At 41.0% G+C, this 21155-nt stretch overlaps 1 protein-coding gene across 5 annotated transcripts in view; it reads left to right on the top strand.

Annotated features, from left to right (window-relative positions):
• PRTFDC1 (phosphoribosyl transferase domain containing 1) overlaps positions 1-20533 on the top strand; it is a 101401-nt gene extending 80868 nt beyond the window's left edge. For 2 of the 5 annotated variants that reach the window (XM_069547481.1, XM_069547478.1), the window contains 6 exons: positions 11262-11279; positions 12618-12700; positions 13153-13199; positions 15282-15332; positions 17309-17385; positions 19244-20533. In XM_069547481.1, the coding sequence (XP_069403582.1) occupies positions 11262-11279; positions 12618-12700; positions 13153-13199; positions 15282-15332; positions 17309-17385; positions 19244-19291 (324 nt within the window). In that variant the 3' untranslated portion in view covers positions 19292-20533. Of the gene's footprint in view, positions 1-11261; positions 11280-12617; positions 12701-13152; positions 13200-15281; positions 15333-15961; positions 15991-17308; positions 17386-19243 lie in introns of all 5 variants that reach the window. The other 3 variants (XM_069547479.1, XM_069547480.1, XM_069547482.1) reach the window with 3 other exon arrangements.
• Positions 20534-21155: the final 622 nt, after the last annotated feature.

Raw genomic sequence — 21155 nt, 5'->3', positions numbered from 1 at the left:
TTTCACGTTGCCGTCATAGCACAACAGCGGCTATTTGCAATAGATGAAATGCAAACAAATGGACACCACTGTGTTTCAATAAAATTTTATTTACCAAAAAACAAGCAGCAGGCCAGACTTGGTCAATCAGCCATAGTTTGCTGACCTTTGCTCTAGGAACCAGCAAGGTCAGCAACTCCTGGAGACTTATTGAAAATGCGGTACCTCAGATCCCACCCCAGATCTGCTGAATCAAGTCTTCATGTTAACAAGGTTCCCTGATGATTCTATGTGCATTAAAGTTTGAGAAGACTGGTCTCTAAGGCGAGACAACCTCTATCCCTTTCCTGGGCAGCTGTGAGTCTCCCTGAACTTCTGCCTTCGCTTAACTGTTGTTAAGATGCTCAGTTGTGTCCGACTCTCTGCGACCCCATGGACTGTAGCACACCAGGCTTCCTTGTCCTTCACCATTTCCTGGAGCTTGCTCAAACTCATGTCCATTGAGTCAATGATGCCATCCAACCATCTCATTCTCTGTCGTCCTCTTCTTCTGCCTTCAGTCTTTCCCAACATCAGGGTCTTTTCAAATGAGTTTGCTCTTCGCATCAGGTGGCCAAAATATTAGAGCTTCAGCTTCAGCATCAGTCCTTCCAATGAACATTCGGGATTGATTTCCTTTAGGATTGACTGGTTTGATTTCCTTGCAGTCTATGGCACTCTCAGGTTTTTTCCAACACCACAGTTCAAAAGCATCAGCTTAACTGTTGCCACCCCTCAAACCAGTCTCCAAGAAGCAAAGGGATTTTCTTAAAATACAAATTGGATCCCATCGCTTGCCTACTGAAAACCTTTCAGCAGCCTGTCAATTAGGGTTGTAAGACTTAGTTAAAAAAAAAAAAGCAAGATGCCAAGTTAAATTTGAATTTCAAATAAACAATGAATAAATTTTCAGTATAAGTATGTCCCATGCAGTATTTGGAACACACTTGAACTAAAATGTTGTTCTTTATCTGAAATTCAAATGTATCTGGATGTTCTATATTGTGCTTGGCAACCCAGTGCTCTGAGATTATAATCCAGGCTCCTTATCACAGCCTAGAAGACCCCGATGATCTGGCCCTGTCTCCTTCCCGACGTCATGGCACACCGTTCACCACCTCCTCTCTGGCCAGCACCACAGCGGCTAAGCTCCTTCCTGCCGAGACCCTGGACAAGCTGTGACCTCTGCCTGGAATTCATTTTCCTCCCAACCTTCAGATTTCAGCCTAAAGACTTTTGTCTCAGAGAGGGGCCTTCCCTGAGTCTCTAAAATGAGCATTAACTCCTCCCCTCTAAGCCCCTGTCCCCGTATTCTCCATTAGCCTCTGTATCAGCACCTTCTTTCCACTGAAGCCCTTTCCATAATTTCTGGTGTTTATTTGGGGCTTATTTTTCATTTGCCTATTTCCCCACCAGGATGTGGAAGGAGTGGAGGAGTGAAAAAAAAAATTCACTTAACTTTCCTTCTCCTTAAAAGGATAAAGACTTTCTTATGGCTTGCCCTCCCTTACCCCTTCTTTAGCTTTTCAGAAATATGCTATCCATTAGGAGTTTGAGAAAAGTATAAAAACAAATTTCAGGAACTTCCCTGGCGGCCCAGTGGTTAAGCCTGTGCTTCTGCTGCAGGGGGTGTGGGTTCGATCATTGGTTGGGGAATTAGGGTCCCCCATGCTGTGCAGTGCTGCCAGGAAAAAAACACTTCAGAAGCCCTCTAGCACCTTCCCATCATGTAGAATTTATACCAGCTGGGAAAAAACTTGAAAGGCACATAACAATGGGCAGGCCCTTTTTTAAATGGTGGTAGAAGAAAGCCTGAAACTGCAATAAATATCTGCCTGGGATGGAAGAGTGTTGGATGAATATCTGCGTTGGAAGGGTTGGTCCAGGTCATCATCTAACTTCTCCTTCTTATAGAGTAATCACATGATTTCTCAGTTAAAAATTCACACTGAAGCTACATTTATCATTATATTACTACTCTGCCATGAACTTGTTCTTGCTTTCTCTGTTTTAATACTCGGCATCCAGGGAAGAACATTTTAGAGGGTAGGGGGCCTTTCCATACGATACTTTTCCTTGAGCTTAAAGAAATCCAAAGAAAGAATAATTTCTTAGGATTGTAATTGTCTTAGAAGAAGGTGAGGTTTTATTTGGAACCAGAAGGTCAGGGAATAGCACAGAAGAGGGAGAGAGAATAGCATGTGGAATCGGGGAGGAAGAGAAGAAAACAGCAGAGCCAGAGAATAGGAGTGGCCCCATGTGACTGAAGGAAATTCATCAAAAAATAGCAAAATAAAAATTTAAAGAACTGAAATTGGATTTGCCTTATAGAATATATCGGGGACTTCCTTGGCAGTCCAGCAGTTAAGACGCCTCGCTTTCACTGCATGGGATGCAGGTTTGATCCCTGGTTGGGGAACTAAGATCCCACATGCCACACAGTGTAGCTAAAAAAGCAAAAAGCCAAAAAAAAAAAAAAAAAGAATATGTTGACTAATGAGTGTAACTTGCTCAGGAAAGCAAAGAGGAGCCACCAAAGTTGTTGAGCTGAGGTGACATCGAGAAGCTGTGTTTTAGGGAAATCACCTGACAGGAGGGCAGAGTTAACTGAAAGAAGAGAGAGACTCCAGGGAGAGAAACCAGTGGGGAGATGGTGTGGTTTGAGCACTTGAACTTTCAGGAGTGAAGCGGAGTGAAGCAGAAGGAATAGCCCTCTCTGAAGGAGCAGTGATTCCTGAAGGAGGGAAGGTTAGAAAATCACCTGTCTAATTTCCCATGCATTAGAAACCCCATAGATTTACTGTGTCACTTAAGTCCTCTACTGCTGCTGCTGCTAAGTCACTTCGGTTGTGTCTGACTCTGTGTGACCCCATAGACGGCAGCCCACCAGGCTTCCCCGTCCCTGGGACTCTCCAGGCAAGAACACTGGAGTGGGTTGCCATTTCCTTCCCCAATGCATGAAAGTGAAAAGTGAAAGGGAAGTCGCTCATTCGTGTCTGACTCTTCACGACCCCATGGACTACAGCCTACCAGGCTTCTCCGTCCATGGGATTTTCCAGGTACGAGTACTGGAGTGGGGTGCCAAAGTCCTCTGTAGATGATCAAGTTAAAATATTTAGGAAACGGAGACTCTAGACAGCCCACATTCTCCTTTCTGTTTCTGGGCTTCTTTTATTACCTCTTCTTCCTTCCTCCCTTCCTCTCTCTCTCTCTCCATCCTTCCTTCTTTCCCTCCTTCCTTCCTTGCCTCTTTCTTTTTTAAAAGCAAAAGGAAGAAAGCTCCCCAGAAGGGCTGGCTGAATCATGGTTCTGAATAGGTCATGGCTGCTGAATAAAGAGAGCCCGCAATGATTCATTTCAATGGCTCCTTCAGCTCACAGCATTAAAAGCGTTTCCTTTGGGGTGTTTAAGTAGCCTGCACAACACGCTCTCTGGCTGATGTTTTTTTCAAAGTTGATATAATCCTCAGTTCAGTTCAGTTGCTCAGTCATGTCCAACTCTTGGCGACCCCATGAATTGAAGCATGCCAGGCCTCCCTGTCCATCACCAACTCCTGGAGTTCACTCAGACTCACGTCCATCGAGTCATTGATACCATCCAGCCATCTCATCCTCTGTCATCCCCTTCTCCTCCTGCCCCCAATCCCTCCCAGCATCAGAGTCTTTTCCAATGAGTCAACTCTTCGCATGAGGTGGCCAAAGTACTGCAGTTTCAGCTTTAGCATCAGTCCTTCCAGTGAACACCCAAGACTGATCTCCTTTGGGATGGACTGGTTGGATCTCCTTGCAGTCCAGGGCACTCTCAAGAGTCTTCTCCAGCACCACAGTTCAAAAGCATCAATTCCTTGGCACTCAGCTTTCTTCACAGTCCAACTCTCACATCCATACATGACCACAGGAAAAACCACAGCCTTGACTAGACAGACCTTTGTTGGCAAAGTAATGTCTCTGCTTTTGAATATGCTATCTAGGTTGGTCATAACTTTCCTTCCAAGGAGTAAGCGTCTTTTAATTCATGGCTGCAGTCACCATCTGCAGTGATTTTGGAACCCAAAAAAATAAAGTCTGACACTGTTTCCACTGTTTCCCCATGTATTTCCCATGAAGTGATGGGACCAGATGCCATGATCTTCGTTTTCTGAATGTTGAGCTTTAAGCCAACTTTTGCACTCTCTTTCACTTTCATCAAGAGGCTTTTTAGTTCCTCTTCACTTTCTGCCATAAGAGTGATGTCATCTGCATATCTGAGGTTATTGATATTTCTCCCGGCAATCTTGATTCCAGCTTGTGCTTCTTCCAGCCCAGCGTTTCTCATGATGTACTCTGCATAGAAGTTAAATAAGCAGGGTGACAATATACAGCCTTGACGTACTCCTTTTCCTATTTGGAACCAGTCTGTTGTTCCATGTCCAGTTCTAACTGTTGCTTCCTGACCTGCATACAGGTTTCTCAAGAGGCAGGTCAGGTGGTCTGGTATTCCCATCTCTTTCAGAATTTTCCACAGTTGATTGTGATCCACACAGTTAAAGGCTTTGGCATAGTCAATAAAGCAGAAATAGATGTTTTTCTGGAACTCTCTTGCTTTTTTGATGATTCAGCGGATATTGGCAATTTGATCTCTGGTTCCTCTGCCTTTTCTAAAACCAGCTTGAACATCTGGAAGTTCATGGTTCACGTATTGCTGAAGCCTATCTTGGAGAATTTTGAGCATTACTTTACTAGCGTGTGAGATGAGTGTAATTGTGTGGTAGTTTGAGCATTCTTTGGCATTGCCTTTCTTTGGGATTGGAATGAAAACTGACATTTTCCAGTCCTGTGGCCACTGCTGAGTTTTCCAAATTTGCTGGCATATTGAGTGCAGCACTTTCACAGCATCATCTTTCAGGATTTGAAACAGCTCAACTGGAATTCCATCACTTCCACTAGCTTTGTTCATTGTGGCCCACTTGACTTCACATTCCAGGATGTCTGGCTCTAGATGAGTGATCACACCATTGTGATTATCTTGGTCTTGAAGATCTTTTTTGTACAGTTCTTCAGTGTATTCTTGCCACCTCTTCTTAATATCTTCTGCTTCTGTTAGATCCATACCATTTCTGTCCTTTATTGAGCCCATCTTTGCATGGAATGTTCCCTTGGTATCTAATTTTCTTGAAGAGATCTCTAGTCTTTCCTATCCCTTGTGGTTCAGCTGGTAAAGAATCCACCTGCAGTGTGGGAGACCTGGGTTCGATCTCTGGGTTGGGACGAGCCCCTGGAGAAGGGAAAGACTATTCACTCCAGTATCTGGCCTAGAGAATTCCATGGACTGTATAGTGCATGGAGTTGCAAAGAGTTAGAAAAGGGTAAAAACAAATGCCTCTGATTTAATCCTAGCACTTCATAAAATGTGTGTATCCATTAAAGCAAGGCGATTTTATTCATGTTCGAGAGAAATCTCTGAAAGGGTGGAATAAAACCCAAATGCACAGAAACAGGCCCAAATCCGGCAATGGGCAAACATAGATGTGCAGGTTAAGTGCGAGATTTCAGGAGACCTACCACTGCACCGCCCCCCCACCTCAAATAAGTTTCTAATCAAATGCCAAAAATGAATCATCAGAACCTGCTGAAATTTCCTCCTTGCCTGCCTGAACTATTTAAGTCATTCGTTTCTATTGCATCTGACTAGGCTGAGAACAGTCATGTAAACGCCCAGTGACTGATGATTCTGGCAGTTTGGTGAATTATCACATGAAATGCTGGACTGCGCGCCTTTCTCCATGGGGTTTATAGTCACACTCCCACGCAAGCTCAGGATCCATGCTCAGCTCACCATCACTCCTGCCATTGTCCCTCAGCGGGGCGCAACCACAGCCACCAAAATACATTGCTGCAGATTAGACTGTGGTGTGCTGGTCGCTTTACATTTTAAAAGACTAAAAAGAATAACGTATTTAAGAAAACCATTCTGATTTTCATCAGTCTGTGCTTTCTTTTCTTTTTCTCTTTCTTCCTTTCTTGCTTTTTCTTTAGGAAACCCACTGGGATGAGCTTCCAACAGAATCATGAAATAACAGAGATAGGACACGCTGTGGAGGTTCCCCATAGGATTCTTGCCTGCGGCTCCCAGGCTGCAGATTTCATTGGCTTTCTGGGAGGAAATGAGCTAGGTGTGATGAGATGACTGCGACAGTAACTGGCAAGCATCTCAGATTCAGTGATGGGAGTCAGCAGATTGGAAGTGTTTAAAGAGGCACAGTGTGTTCTGGAAAAAAAAAAATTCCCAAGGCAGCCCACTCAAGAAAATGGGAACTTTAGAAGATTTCTTAATGCAAAATTAAAAGCAAAAGACATTTAATGATAGCTCAGTTAAGGAGGAACTGTACGTCATTAAGGAGAAAGATAGAGGGAGTATATGATGAGCTGGAGACAGAAGGGAGGTCAGAATTGTTGAACTGTTCCACAGGCATTTACTAAGCACCTACTACATAGCAGTTTCCACGTTATATACTGATAGTATAAAGATGGGTTAATCTTCCTCTCTTGTGTTGCTAATCTTGGTCCACTAAAGTGTAAAGAGGTAAGTTTTCTTAGATAGTATTGAAAAATGCTTCTATAGTTGGGGTAGTCACTTTCTATCTACACTTGGGCTACTTCTTGTTTTGCAAGGCAGAGCCAGTCTTCCAAAGGTATTAAAGTCATTGCTCTCATTCAGGGTAAGCTTTTCACACAACAGGCAGGACACTAAAGATCCAGGAGTCAATTCATGTACCACTAATGAAAGAAATTTGAAAACATAGCTCATGTTATATAAAGGAAGATAAATATATATCTGATGGTTGCTCTGTAAAGTCAATTAAAAAACACTCTAATTTTCTGCTTAATCCCCATTCAGTAGCAGCCCTTGCCCATCATTTTTGATCCTACTAAATAATTTTACTTTTTTAGTACTGTTCATAACACAGGAAATTCTTTCTGTTGTTATGGATTTTATCAATCTGTTTGCTTTCTTGATCCTCCAAAAATCCTTTGAGAAAGACAATTAAACCATAACTAGTCAAAGTTTTCCTCATTATAATCCTTCTAAGAAAGAAGAGCTTAGGATGGGTTTTCCCTAGTGATCCAGTGGCTAAGACTCCATGATCTCAATCCAGGAGGCCGAAGTTCAATCCCTGGTCAGGGAACTAGATCCCACATGCCCCAACTAAGAGTCTGTATGCCTTAACTGAAAAAAAAAGAAAAAGAAGAAGAAGATACCATGCTGAAAATTGAAGATCCTGTATACCACAACTAAGAGCCAGTGCAGCCAAATAAATATTTTTAAAAAGACGAGCTTCCTGGAAAAAAAAAAAAAGGCAGGAAAAAGTAAGGGTTATTACAGTATTATAAGACAATGGACTATGATAGGAAAAACAATTAAGAACTTCAAGAAAAGTAAACAAGCTCTAAAAAGAGATATAGTATAGTACTTGACTTTTTAGTGGGAAAGAATGTAACCTGTATGAGAAGATACAGTCATAACAAGGTAACATCAGGGCAGGGGGGAAGGAAGGAAGATAGTGTGAAAGAATATAGTAAATAGATGATATATAAGGTTGTGAGAGAGAGAAACAGAAGTACAGAAAAAGAGACTCTTTTAAATTAAAGGAGATTAAAGATCATTGCATGTTCTTAGATTAGCCAAGCCAGCTACAACAAAAGCCATTTGAAATATATTGTATATATATGTACATGGCTGATTCATGTTGTTATACAGCAGAAACCAACACAATATGGTTAAGCAGTTATTCTCCAATTTAAAAAATCCATTTGAACGACAACTGGGGCAATTGTCCCGAGAAACCTAGTCAATGTGTAGCAAGTTTATATGATACTAAGAAATTTTGGGAACTTCCCTCACAGTCAGTGGTTAAGACCCCAACTTCCATTATAGGGGACATGGGTTGGATCCCTGGATGGGGAGCTAAGATCCTGCATGCTGCCTGGTGCAGCAAAAAAGTAAAAGAAAAAATAAATTATTGTCAAATACATAAATGTGGTATATATACACAATGGAATTTTATTAAGCCATTAAAAAAAAAAATCCAAGGAAATCCTGCCATTTTCAACAACATGAATAGACCTTGAAGGCATTATGCTAAGTGAAATAAGTGAGACAGAGAAAAACAAATTCTGTGTTGTCTTACCCATATGTGGAATCTAAAACATAATAAAACCAAACAAAAACCAAACTCACAGGAAAAAAGATCAGCTTTGTGGTTACCAGAGGCAGGGAATGGGAGCTGGCCATAGGTACAAATTTTCAACTATAATAAAAATAAATTCTACAGATGTATAATATGATAACTAGTTAACACTCCTGAGTAATATAGGTAAAAGTTATTAAAAGAGTAAACCCTAAGATATGGCAGAAACCAACACAACATTATAAAGCAGTTATCCTCCAATTAAAAATAAATTGATATTTTAAGAAAGTAAACCCTACGAGTTCTTATCACAAAGAAAAAAAGTTTCTGCCCCTTTTCCTTTGTATTGTATCTACATGAAAGGATAGATACTGACTAAACATAGCAGTAATCATTTCACAGTATATCTAAGTCAGAGCACCATGCTGAACCCCTTAAACTAACATAGTGAAGTATGTCGGTTATATCTCGATAAAACTAGGAGAAAATGAAAAAAATAAAATGAAAAGGATTGTTGTCATTTTTGTGTGTTGTCACTGTTGCTAAGTCATATCTGACTCTTTGTGACACCATGAACTGCAGCATGCCAGGCTTCCCTGTCCTTTATCTCCCAGAGTTTGCTCAAACTCATGCCCATTGAGTTGATGATACCATCCAACCATTTCATTTTCTTTCTCCCCTTTCTCCTGCCTTCAATCTTTCCCAGCATCAGGGTCTTTTCCACTGAGTTGGCTCTTCGCATCAGGTGGCCAAAGTATTGGAGCTTCAACTTCAGCACCAGTCCTTCTAATGAATATACAGGGTTGATTTCCTTTAGGATTGACTGGTTTGATCTCCATGCTGTCCAAGGTACTTTCAAGAGTCTTCACCAATATCACATTTCAAAGGCATCAGTTCTTTGGCACTCAGCCTTCTTTATAGTCCAGCTCTCATATCCATACATGACTACTGGAAAAACCACTGTTTTTGTTAGATGCACTAATAGTTTTTGTTAGATGAACTAATATTTTGGAAATGCCATAACTTTAATATAAACATGTAAGCATTTTGAAATACTCTTACCACTTAGAAACACATCAATATCTAGAAAATTTTTAGACTTTTCTATTTTATTTTAAATATGTGTATACATTACCTTGATTTTAAAATATGTTTAATTAATTTTGACACTGTATCTCTGGATTTATGTCTCTCTGAATTCTAATTCCCAGATATCTTGTAGTTGAAGCTAATCTTCTCAAGAATGACTCTTGTTTTGCAAGGCTCTGAACTTTCAAAAAACAGATTTAATTATGTTCAGTGCACTTCATTTAATTAGGCAAGAATGCAGACTAACGGTTTTAAAAGGTTTTTCATTGTAAGATTGAAACAAAAATAGATTGTGAACTAGGACGTTAAATTAACCAAGTATTCTTCCAGTGTTCTGGTTGGCTAATATGCCTCAATCAAACTAAAAATGCACATCCTAACTAGTTGTGATGGATTGATGGTTAATAATATAGCAAACGCATTGAGGATACCAAGGGGACTTCTCCATCAGTGTGATCCATGGGGTATACCGTGGGCATGACCTATTTTTAAAACAGACAAAATAATCTTATATTTTAATGATAAAATTAAGATTCTTTCATGAATTTAATAAATAAAAATACTAGAGAGAAAAACACTTCCAGAAAGATATTCCACCTAAGAATGCAGTTGACATATAAGGTAGTATAGTAGAGATTTAACAGAGTGGTTGGTTGGTTCCCTTTTTCATTATTTAGATCTCTTTTGTGTGAGACATAACCAAAGTGTATGGTTTGATAGAATTTTTAAAGTAGTGTATAAATCATAGGGATAAATGAAAAGTTATCTAAAGAAAGACATCACTACATTGAGGAGAATAGCCAAACCTTTTTTTTAAATGGAAATAGCATGTTAACACGGTGATATTTTAATTTGATGGGGCAATATTGACATGTGACTACAAATCCACTTATTGGTTAGTTTGTCATTAATAAGTGTGATTAGTTATTGTTCCGTCATTCACAAATAATTACTGAGCATCTGTTTGCAGTATTTGGGTTAGTGGCTGAGACTATGGAAGTAAGCAAGAAAAATGTGATTCCTTCCATCCCTTGCAGAGTTTATAGTTTGGTGGGGAGAATAGGTATCATTCAAGAAGTTAAAAGAAAACATAATCTGTGTTCCTAGGGGAGAAGCAGAGGGATGCCTTGTAACCACATCACTAAAAATATAAACCAAGCACCTCCCTTTCTTTGGGCTTGAAAATCCAAGAGTAAATACCAGATCCCTGGTGATTGTGGTGGCTACACTGGTGTAGGGGTGTCCCCGCTGAATATAGGATCCTTCTGCCCAGTGCTGTGTCCATTAACAATGCTGTTCATCTGGGAAATGTGGTGAGCTTTGTATCCCAAAGGACTCAGGGGGGTCACTTGCCAGAATGACGGCAGTGGGATGACATGGATAGTTCTGCAGACAGGTGAAGGATCTAAAATCAGCCTGCTTCCCTGGTGAATCTGGGAATTCACCAGAATTCCCTGGGGAATCTGCCTTCTATGTGGGAGATCCTGGTTCGATTCCTTGATGGGGAAGATCCCCTGGAGAAGGGACAGGCTACCCACTCCATTATTCTTGGGCTTCCCTGATGGCTCAGATCGTAAAGAATCTGCCTGCAATGCAGGAGACCTGGATTTGATCCCTGGGTTGGGAAGATCCCCTGGAGGATGGCATGGCAACCCACTCTAGTATTTTTGCCTGGACAATCACCATGAACAGAGGAGCCTGGTGGGCTACAATCCATGAGGTCGCAAAGAGTCACACATGACAGAGTGACCAAGCACAGGACAACACTAACCTGAGTATAGATACCAACATTGCACCATCCGTGAGTCCAGCGAAACTGGAAAGATAAATCTGGAAGTCCTGGATTATCTCCAAGTATTTGGGTTAGATGGGTGGTGGAGGACCAGCTAAAGTTAACTGTGAAATTCTAACTCCAAGCAAAATATGTGTTTATCTTACGAGCCAGATTTGCATCATATTCTAAATAGTTTTTTTGTTTTAATTTCAGAATGTCCTCATTGTTGAGGTAAGCTGACTTTTCTTTATCCATACTTGGAAGTTGAAAGAATCTAATATTGAGTTTCTAAATATAGACCTTGTTATTGAATGCCCACTGTATGCGGACTTCTCAAAATTTACAGAATAGGAGTTAACTAGAATTTGGCTTGAAATAACTTAGAATGGAAGCTTTGCAATAATAGTTGTGTGGTATTTTATCCTTTTGTATCTAATGCCACCCATGTCTAAATTGGTTCTTAGATCTATTTGTGAATCAGACGTTTTCACAGAAGAGAAAACTAGCCCACAGAACCAAATTTTTTTAATAGAGAAACCAAGGTTGGCTTCTCCTCACCCTTAATTCCGTGTTCTTGCTAATGACCTCTAATGACTTGAAACAATCCTCCCTTCAGCATCTAAATCATAAATAGAATCAGTGTAAAAATTTGCTATCCAGGGGAAAGCTATAATTTAATTTAATTTGTTTTTCTGTTTGTTTTTTAAAAAAAAGAAAAGAGAAATAACGGGTCCTTTAGCCCAGCAGGCCTGTCTTACCAGCTGGCAAAAATTCAGGGAAGCTGTTTTTGTCGCGCTTTTGTTACAGTTGCCTGGGTGTGCCATATGTATGTGCCTTTCTGGCTCAGACAAAACCCTTGAAGTAGACCCTCCAGCTAAAGGCACTGCCTGACCCTGGCTAAATTCAGACCTGTTGTTTGGATAATCAGCTCCCGACAGCTGATTTCTGTCCCACAAACAATCAATGTCGCCTGCCCATTGTGCTCTAATTGTGCAGCAGCTCATCAGCCAGGGTGAGCCTCTGCTCACGGTAGCCTCGTGCCCTCAGAGCTCGCAGGCTGTCACCAGCTGCTGTCCACATACATATCACTTCCCAGCCATCGAATCTCCTATTAAGTGGGGAGAGTACATGAAGGGGGAGAGGGGGAAGCGTTTATCTGTCCCTTCAGCATATTCAGACGTGCATCCCATGTCCATGAAAATTCATGCGCCCCGTGTTGTGTTACATTACCTCGGGGCCAAATTTACTCCTTGAATGCGCATGCACGGTCCAAATGCACTGGATAAAGAGCCCCACATGCTCTCCAGACGCTGAATGTAGCCTTTCGACACAGCTCAAGGATTCTAGGAGGAAACAAGTCACCAACATATTCCCCCCAAACCCAGCTTCCAGAAAGAGGCACCTGTCTAAAAAATATAACCGGCTCTGCTTCCTACTTGGACTCCTAATTTGATGGCAGTTCTAATTATGATGCATTGTTAATAAGGACTACACTCATCTGTCTGGATGAAAAGCCTTTTAATGCAGCCCAAAGGCATCCGGTTGAATTTGTCTGTCCTCTTTTCTAAGGATGTTGTTGGAACCGGGAGAACCATGAAAGCCTTGCTCAGTAGCATAGAGAAGTACAAGCCCAACAAGATCAAGGTAGCCAGGTGAGCTCCACATTCACATCATCACTGCTTCTGTCTTTCGAAATCTGCCCAAGAGGGATGCTAACACAGGAAGCTAGTTCCAAAGAATGCAGCCCATTCCAAACCACTAACCCTTTGCCCTAGGGCATTAGGGTTTGACCACACTGAACAAACAGCCCACTTGACAGCTAGCCTGAGAGAGAGGAAGGGGGAGAGGACGTGCTTTGCTGTGTATCTGAGCCCCTTTTTCCAATGCCTCTGTTAGCTGTTTCCAGGAGCAGCTGGCCGAGCCCCAGTGCCCACGCCCCTCTCCCTCCCTTTTATCCAGAATCTCACTGATAAGGAGCCATAGGAAGGAATTCAAGGGCTGTGCCGATGCCTGAAATATATATTTTAATGATGTTCACTTCTATTTGTAATTCACAAACATTTTATCTGGATCACTGAAACATTTTTTTTTCTTTTAATGGTAGTTTGTTGGTGAAGAGAACGCCTAGAAGTGATGGCTTTAGACCTGACTGTAAGTGTTTGAGGTGGGGCGGGGTGGTTGTCGGTTGTTTATTGGCTAGTGGTGGTGTTTTGTGTTTAAGACTCTTTCATTTCCTAGTTGTCAGCATTCCATGTGAAACGGAAGCTATAAAAGATTTGATGGTTCCATAAATGCTCTATGTCTCCAGCAATAGAACCCTCTGCAACCCGGGGTTTTCATTTTCTAATTACACCTTTCCCAGGAATTCTGTTGTATATATTGGATGTTTTTATTTTTAGGTTTTTCTAAAATCTTTGCACTTTCATTCCTAAGAGCTCAGCTAACATGCAGTTTGGGGGTTGGAGGGAGATGTGACCCCCCAATCCTCGTCTGCCTTGGATGCACGGGATTCCTGCCTTGACCTCTGTCCCCACCTGTCTGTCCTCTCTGTTTCTCTGCTGGATACAGAGAGGCACTGGGAAGGTTGAAGGGTTCTACCATCTCCAGGAACTGTGAGCAGACAATGCATAGTGCTGACCTTCAGCAAATTGGAATTTTAGCACACAAAGGGAAATCCGAGACTCTACCCCACCACCTCCAAACACAAATATAACCACACAGAGAACTAGAGCAAGTATCTCTAGATACCATCTTCACACTTCAGTTCAGACATGTGTTCTCAAGGAGTTTTCTCATCTAAAGCAGTTTCCTCCATCCTCCCCAGGATACGAATAGTTGTAATGCCAGAAAGGATAAACAAGCTGCTTGATTATTTATTATTCTAACACTAGAGGCGATTTTTTTTTCACTTGCATAGGCAGACTTCTGCTGGATTTTTATAACTTACATTTGCACTGGGATAATTTGGCTACAGTTCTCATCAGCAAGCTGAACAAACATTAGCACAAGAAGCATGCTATGGATGGGTAATGTGCCAATGACATTGAACCAGTGGTTCTTTATTCTGAAAACAAGTTGCATTCCTGGGTGGATGTCTTAAATCTAGACAATGTTAGCTCTGGCCAGATAGACCCAATAACATGTTCCTGTCTAGTTATTGGTTTGGGGAATATAATCTGAATATAGTTAGGGTCGGACAAGGTTAATAAACAGAAATCTTCTAAGGATATAATCTAAGATACTACATAGAGAAAATTTCAACTGAAGTTAAAAGACATGTACTTCAGAGATATCCAACTAGTTACAAATTTCCTGTGCCACAGCAACAGTATTAATAAAATAATAGCTAGCACTAGTAAGAGATTCAGAGAAGGCAATGGCACCCCACTCCAGCACTCTTGCCTGGAAAATCCCATGGACGGAGGAGCCTGGTAGGCTGCAGTCCATGGGGTTGCGAAGAGTCGGACACGACTGAGCGACTTCACTTTCACTTTTCACTTTCATGCATTGGAGAAGGAAATGGCAGCCCACTCCAGTGTTCTTGCCTGGAGAATCTCAGGGACGGCGGAGCCTGGTGGGCTGCTGTCTGTGGGGTCGCACAGAGTCGGGCACAACTGAAGCGACTTAGCAGCAGCAGCAGCAGCAGTAAGAGATTAATTTTTTTTAATTAAAAAAATTAAAGTGTAATTGATTTACAATGTCATGTTAATTTCCTGGTGTGCGGCACAGTGCTTCAGTTATACATATATATTTGGATACATGCGTGCATGCTTGGTCATGTCCAACTCTTTTCCACCCCATGGACTGTAGCCCACGAAGCTCCTCTGTCTATGGGATTTCCCAGGCAAGAATACTGGAGTGGATTGTCATTTCCTACTTCAGGAAATCTTCCAGACTCAGGGATCGAATCTACCTCTTCTGTGTTGACAAGCGGATTCTACCACTGAGCTACCTGGGAAGCCCATTTGTATACATATACATTCTGTTTTAGATTCTTGTCCTTTATAGGTTATTACAAAGTAATGAGTATAGTTCCCTGTGCTATGCAGTAGGTCCTTACATATGGAATCTAAAAAATAAGTTGCAGATGAACTTATTTACAAAATGGGAAGAAGACTCATAGACATAGAGATTTTGGTGTGTCTGACTGTTTTAAGAGCTACAAAGAGATGAACATGTTTAATCCTCACAGCTTTCTCTAAAGTAGGTGCTATTGCTGTGCCCATTTTACAGATGGTGAAACTGAACACAGCCAGGTTAAAGAGCTTGCTGGGTCACAAAGCTGTAAGTGTACAGTCACTGTTGAGCCCAGGCAATCTGATTACTATCGCGGCTCTTACTTATGCGCTCCATCTGTAAGTAGCATCTGCAGTTGCAAATATAAGGGTAGGAACTGCACTCACTCATCAGCTAGAGACCAGTCACCTCTTTCCTGGCTGTTCTCCTGACCTGCTGGCTCAAGATTCTTTTACTCCATGACAGCTTTGAAGGTTTGACCTTTGGAACCAATTTTTCCCAGTCTGAGCTGCCCATGTCCATTGTAGAGATTGCGTTACTCACTGTAAAGTCATCATTATCTTTACAACCATGGGTTCCTGGGATTTGCTAATATTCTTTTAGCTAGCTCAGAATCTTTGTGTTTTTGTCTTTCTTCCCGGATTTCTGAGGCTTTGTACTTTTTGGTCCTTTTTCATAGTTGACTTTTTCCTCTATGCTCAATGACACTTGTATCTTCTGACACCTTTTCTTCTGCTCTGCTTCTCCTCTTTGATTATTTTTCTCAAGAAACCTACAGTTTGGAGGGATCAAACTGGCTTTCTAACAGTGACACACAATGCAGTGCTTAGGAAAACAGGTCCCTCCCCTCTAGCACTTTCTGCGAGCAGTAACCAGTTGGTTTCTCCCTGTGAAAGCATCCTTGATCAGAAGGACCAATGAAGAGGTGAGTAGTTAACCACAGAGGTACCTGTCTCCGTGCTGTAAGTCCACTGGCTATGCCTAAGTACTGTTTTGTAAAAGTAAGCAAGTACATCTCTCATTTGCAATACTGTAGTAAACTAGCAGAAGATTGCCCTACACTGGAAAGAATTTGAAAAATCATTGGGCTATAGGCACATTTATTCACTTTTAAAACCTGAGGAAGAAGAACTGTTTCATGTTCCTTAAGAATCCTTTTCAGGGACTTCCCTCATGGTCTAGTGATTAAGACTTTGCCAGGTTAGATCCCTGGTTGGGAATCTGAGATCCCATATGCCTCACAGGCAAAAAACCAAAACATAAAATGGAAACAATACTGAAACAAATTCAATGAAGGCTTTTAAAATGGTCCACATTAAAAAATCTTTTTAAAAAATCCTTTTCCATAAAAATCATCTTTCAATATATTCATTTTTTTACTTAACCTGAGTACCTTAATGGGCTGTGGCTCAGTGGAAAAGAATCTTCCTGCAAATGCAGGAGATGTGGGTTCGATCCCTGGGTTGGAAAGATCCCCTGGAGAAGGAAATGGCAAACCCACTCCAGTATTCTTGCCTGGAAAATTCCATGGACGGAGGAGTCTGGCAGGCTACAGTCCACGGGGCCCCAAGGAATCCGATACAACTGAGCGCCTGAGCACAGATGCACACTCTCATCCTGCCCTCAGTGGAGACAGAGAGTTAATTGCTATCATCTGCACTGAGGATTCAAAGACTAGCATTAGAGTAACCTTCAGCATGTCTTCCTCAAGCTGAACAGTCCCGTCTCCTTTCACCTGGTCTCAGGTTTTGCTTTCTAGCCCTTCATCCCGCTGAGGACACTGGATGCAGTGGGAGGATGGCTTCCTATTGCAACAGCCTGCTCCCCTGTTCACATCTTACAGCACAGGGTCACCTTCTGATTGAACTGCACTTCATGCTTCTTGCAGTGTTTCCTTTGGCATGATATCGTTGGATACTCTCTGCTTTGAAAAAGCAGCGCTATATGCCTGACTCAGGCATACTTCTTGGTATCCACGGGGCTTCCTGAGCCCTTTCTCAGCTTTGTCTACAAGGATCGCAGTCATTTTTCACTGTCTGTTTGTTGGTTTGTCCTGTCTGCCTGAGTAGTCACTCTGGCCCAAGTCCCACTAGGTTCATCTTATGCGTTGTTTGTCACTTTCCTCACTTACTTCTGCCTAATAGAAGGTCCCCACATGTTAGGTGCCAACAGCAGCTTATGGTGGCTTTATATTTCTGTTATTTAAATTGTGTTCTTTTTTTTCCCTTCCTCTCTCTGCTCAGATGCTGGATTTGAGATTCCAAACTTATTTGTGGTGGGTTATGCCTTAGATTACAATGAATACTTCAGAGATCTAAATGTAAGTCTTGTGTGCAAATCCCTAGCCCTGTTTTTACAAGAACATTGCAATGATACCAGTGTAACAGATTTTTAAAATAGCATAATGATGACTGCCATTTATTGAGTGTCTTCTGTGTCAGGAATGTTCTGGGCATTTGGCATTCTTAGTCTCAGTGAATTCCCACCACTGCCCAGCAAGGTTGGTGTTAGGATGATGGAAGCAGTTATGATTGTCTCTATTTTGTATGAAGGAAATAAGCAGAAAGACAGCTTGATGCTGAGTTTTCTCCATCATCAACTGTGTCTCCATCGACCATACTAACAATACTCAATAAACTGTTTAGTGTCAGTGCTTGAGGTCTAGAAGTTTCCAATTACAGTGGCTTGTAGCTCATAACTCTTTCCCCTTGGGAGAAATGGCTATAGGCATGGACCCTCAGGTGTGTGACCCTGACCGCTGCTGAATGATCTGGAGATAAACATCTAACCCAACGTGGACCAGTCCGTCTCTCTCCCCTAGGATTTAGAAACTTAAACCAAGAGCCACAGAGACCAAGGGGTTTGGGGCTTAGGCCTGGGCTGGCTTCTGGAGCCTGTGTCTGGCTTCCAGTTGCTGTGCTACTCTGCTGTCCCTCTGCCTTTGCGAGCTACCCCAGCCTTCTACCAGCAATAGCCCCCTGCACCCCCCACCGCTTTGCTTACGTTAACCCAGCGCCATTTCTGTTGCTTGCCATCAAAATACTTCAGACACATTTCTGGCTACCCAAAAAGGATCAAAGAAAAGTCAGTATTTGTGTTTACTACAGCTGTTTCTCTATTCACTGTAGAAGCTGTAACTTCACCAGTAGGATACGTCTATCTCCACCACTACCTATATTCCACAGCCCTCAGTATGTATCTTTACAGACCTACAAAGCGAGGTTCAGAAAAGAGCTCAAAACCCAAACAGGGAAGAAATTTTTGTCTTAGTGGGTCTCTTTAGATTTTACAGATATCTGCATGTGTACACATATATGTGCGTGTGTATATGCATATACATAATACGTGTATATATATATATACATAATACACAAATAAATACACGTTGGGTTGGCCAAAAAGTTTGTTCATCTTTTTCCATAAGATGGCCCTAGCAGCGCTTGGTTGTCTTTAACTTCATTCAAAGCAATTCTGGTAGATTGTATTGTGACAGCTGTCATATCAATGTGCATCTTTTTTTAAAAAAATCAAAATTGGTGAATTTTTGTGTAGCCATTTTAATATTGAAGATGAAAGAAAAAAGCAACATTGTCGACAGGTTATGTTTTATTACTTCGAGAAAGGTAAAGACACAACCAAAAGGCAAAAAAAAGACTTGTGCAGTGTATGGAGAAGGTGCTGTGACTGATGAAATGTGTCTAGCGCAGTCTGCAAAGTTTCGTGCTAGAGATTTCTCACTGGACAATGCTCCGTGGTCGGGTAGACCAGTTGAAGTTGATAGCAATCAAATCAAGACATTAACTGAGAATAATCAATGTTATACCATGTGGGAGATAGCCAACATACTCAAAATATCCAAATCAAGCGTTGAAAACCATTTGTACCAGCTTGGTTATGCTAATCACTTTGGTGTTTGGGTTCCACATAAGTTTAGCAAAACAAAAAACCTTCTTGACCATATTTCCACATGTGATTCTCTATTGAAACATAATGAAAATGTTGTCTTTAAAACAAATTGTGATGGGAGATGAAAAGTGGATACTGTACAATAATATGGAATGGAAGTGATTTGGGGGCAACCAAAGTGAGTCATCACCAACCACACCAAATGCCAGTCTTCATCCAAAGAAGGTGATGTTGTTAAGAGGCTGATGCATTTAAATCCTTTATTGTTTCAGCACATATGTGTGATCAATGAACACGGCAAAGAAAAATATCGAGTCTAAAGAAGTAAAATTTTGCCATCGCATCTCCAGATAACATCCTACTTAACGACTACACTCAGGAAGCCAGCATGTAAAATTTGTCTCCCAGGCATCTTCACTCAGCAGGACTTAAAATGGAAAAAAAAATTTTTTTAATGAACGAGCTTTCTTTTCTGAGATTATAACAGAACATAGAGAGTCCCAAAGGTTTTTAAGGAAAAGAAAGCAATGCTTTTATTTGACTTGTTCCAAATTAAACACTCCACCTTGTGACTCACAAGTTCAGTCCACCTTCACACCCCTGAGAAACTCCTTCTTTTGTTTTGATAAAGTCATTATGGTTGATTACTATACCCGCACCTACTTACTCAAATATTTTTCAGTTAAGTTTTTTTTTTTTTAGTACTTCATTTTGGTGCTATTTCACAATCTTAAAACCTGAAAGCCTTTTCAGTGAACCTCTGAGCCCATATTCTAGAAATGCAGCTGGATTCCATACTAATAAAGGAGGAAAAGGACAATTTAATATAAATTTCTGTTTGCACACTTCCGACAGGCCATTATGATCTGCTTTGACAAAGCCTCTCTGAACAGCAGCGTTCAGTGCATCTTAATGATGTTATGAAATGGGCCTTTGCCCAGTGCTCTGGATTGGAGCTTCCGGTATGTGATTACGGTATGTCATGTATGCTTGGATGTACTCAAGTGTGTTTAATACTCTGAATTTTAAATAGAAAAAACACAATGGCAGCAAGGACCCTAGTCTCTCAGCAGCACTCATTTATTCGTTTGAGACATGAGCAAATAGCAAAATTGTGGGGGGAGGGGAAGGTGTTTTCAGTGCTTGAAACTGGGAAAGTATAAATTGTTATTGTATTTCCGTCAGAGGGCCAGACACTATTATGTATTATCCTAAAGAAGAATACAAAAAAAAAAAAAGAATACAGAGGCTGAATAATTTTCTTAAGTGGCCTTATGAGACTGATCACATAACCCAGTGCGCTACAGAAAACTAGGATACTTAAAAGTTTTTTTCTGAATAACATTTTTTTCCATTTCCACTGTTTTATGAGAGGTTTTCTAATTTATGGGGATTTTAATTGAAAATAAACTTGAGTGCCAGTAGAGCTGTTTTTTCCTCACTTCCTAAAGGAGCAAATGCAAAATAAATAACTAAGCAGCCTTTGTTTGGTTCTGAACTGTATGTGGTGTATTGTTATCGAGTTCCAGCTTCCTTTAAAGTAATAAAGAATAAGAAAACTTGTTATGTCTCATAACTGCTTACTGTTTTTCTTCCGCCTTCATATCTTTTATGTACTTGCAGCCAATAAACTGTGTGTGAGCCAGTAGCTTAAATATACGGCTGCATACGTCTTCCCTGTGGCTTTATTTTTGTTAACCTGGAAAAAATCCAGTATGTGCACCAATATAAGCAGACGATTAAACCAGGCTTGATCTGCTGCTTTTTTTCCCCTCTCTCTTCTTAAGCTTGTTTGTAAGAACAAGGAATTTGAGTTGTAGAAAGAAGATTTTCCTGCATATCTTTGTTCCAGTCAGAGAAGAAAATAAACCACACCCAGTTATCCCAAGGGGCCAGCAGGCAGAGGGAATTCTTTCTAGCTTTGTTCTGCAGAAGAATCGGTATCCAGGTTATAGGTTGAAAATTCGGTCTAACTGGCCAGTTTCTTGAGCTATCAACATGAATCTTCTACATATAATTTCCCACTATGCCACATTTATATCAGAGGACCTAGGAAAATCTAAAGATATTTGATTTTAAATATAAAATTAGCCAGAAAGTATGTATGATTGAAAGATTTTCTTGAAAATGTTAAATTTTAGTAACCATCAGTATCATTTTTGAGGACTGTAGGTTTATTCAGAT

Source organism: Ovis canadensis, chromosome 13 (genome assembly GCF_042477335.2).
Source record: "Ovis canadensis isolate MfBH-ARS-UI-01 breed Bighorn chromosome 13, ARS-UI_OviCan_v2, whole genome shotgun sequence".
Classification (NCBI taxonomy): Eukaryota; Metazoa; Chordata; class Mammalia; order Artiodactyla; family Bovidae; genus Ovis; species Ovis canadensis.
Note: the sequence above shows the minus strand (reverse complement) of the source record. Positions and strands in the feature narration are given on the sequence as shown.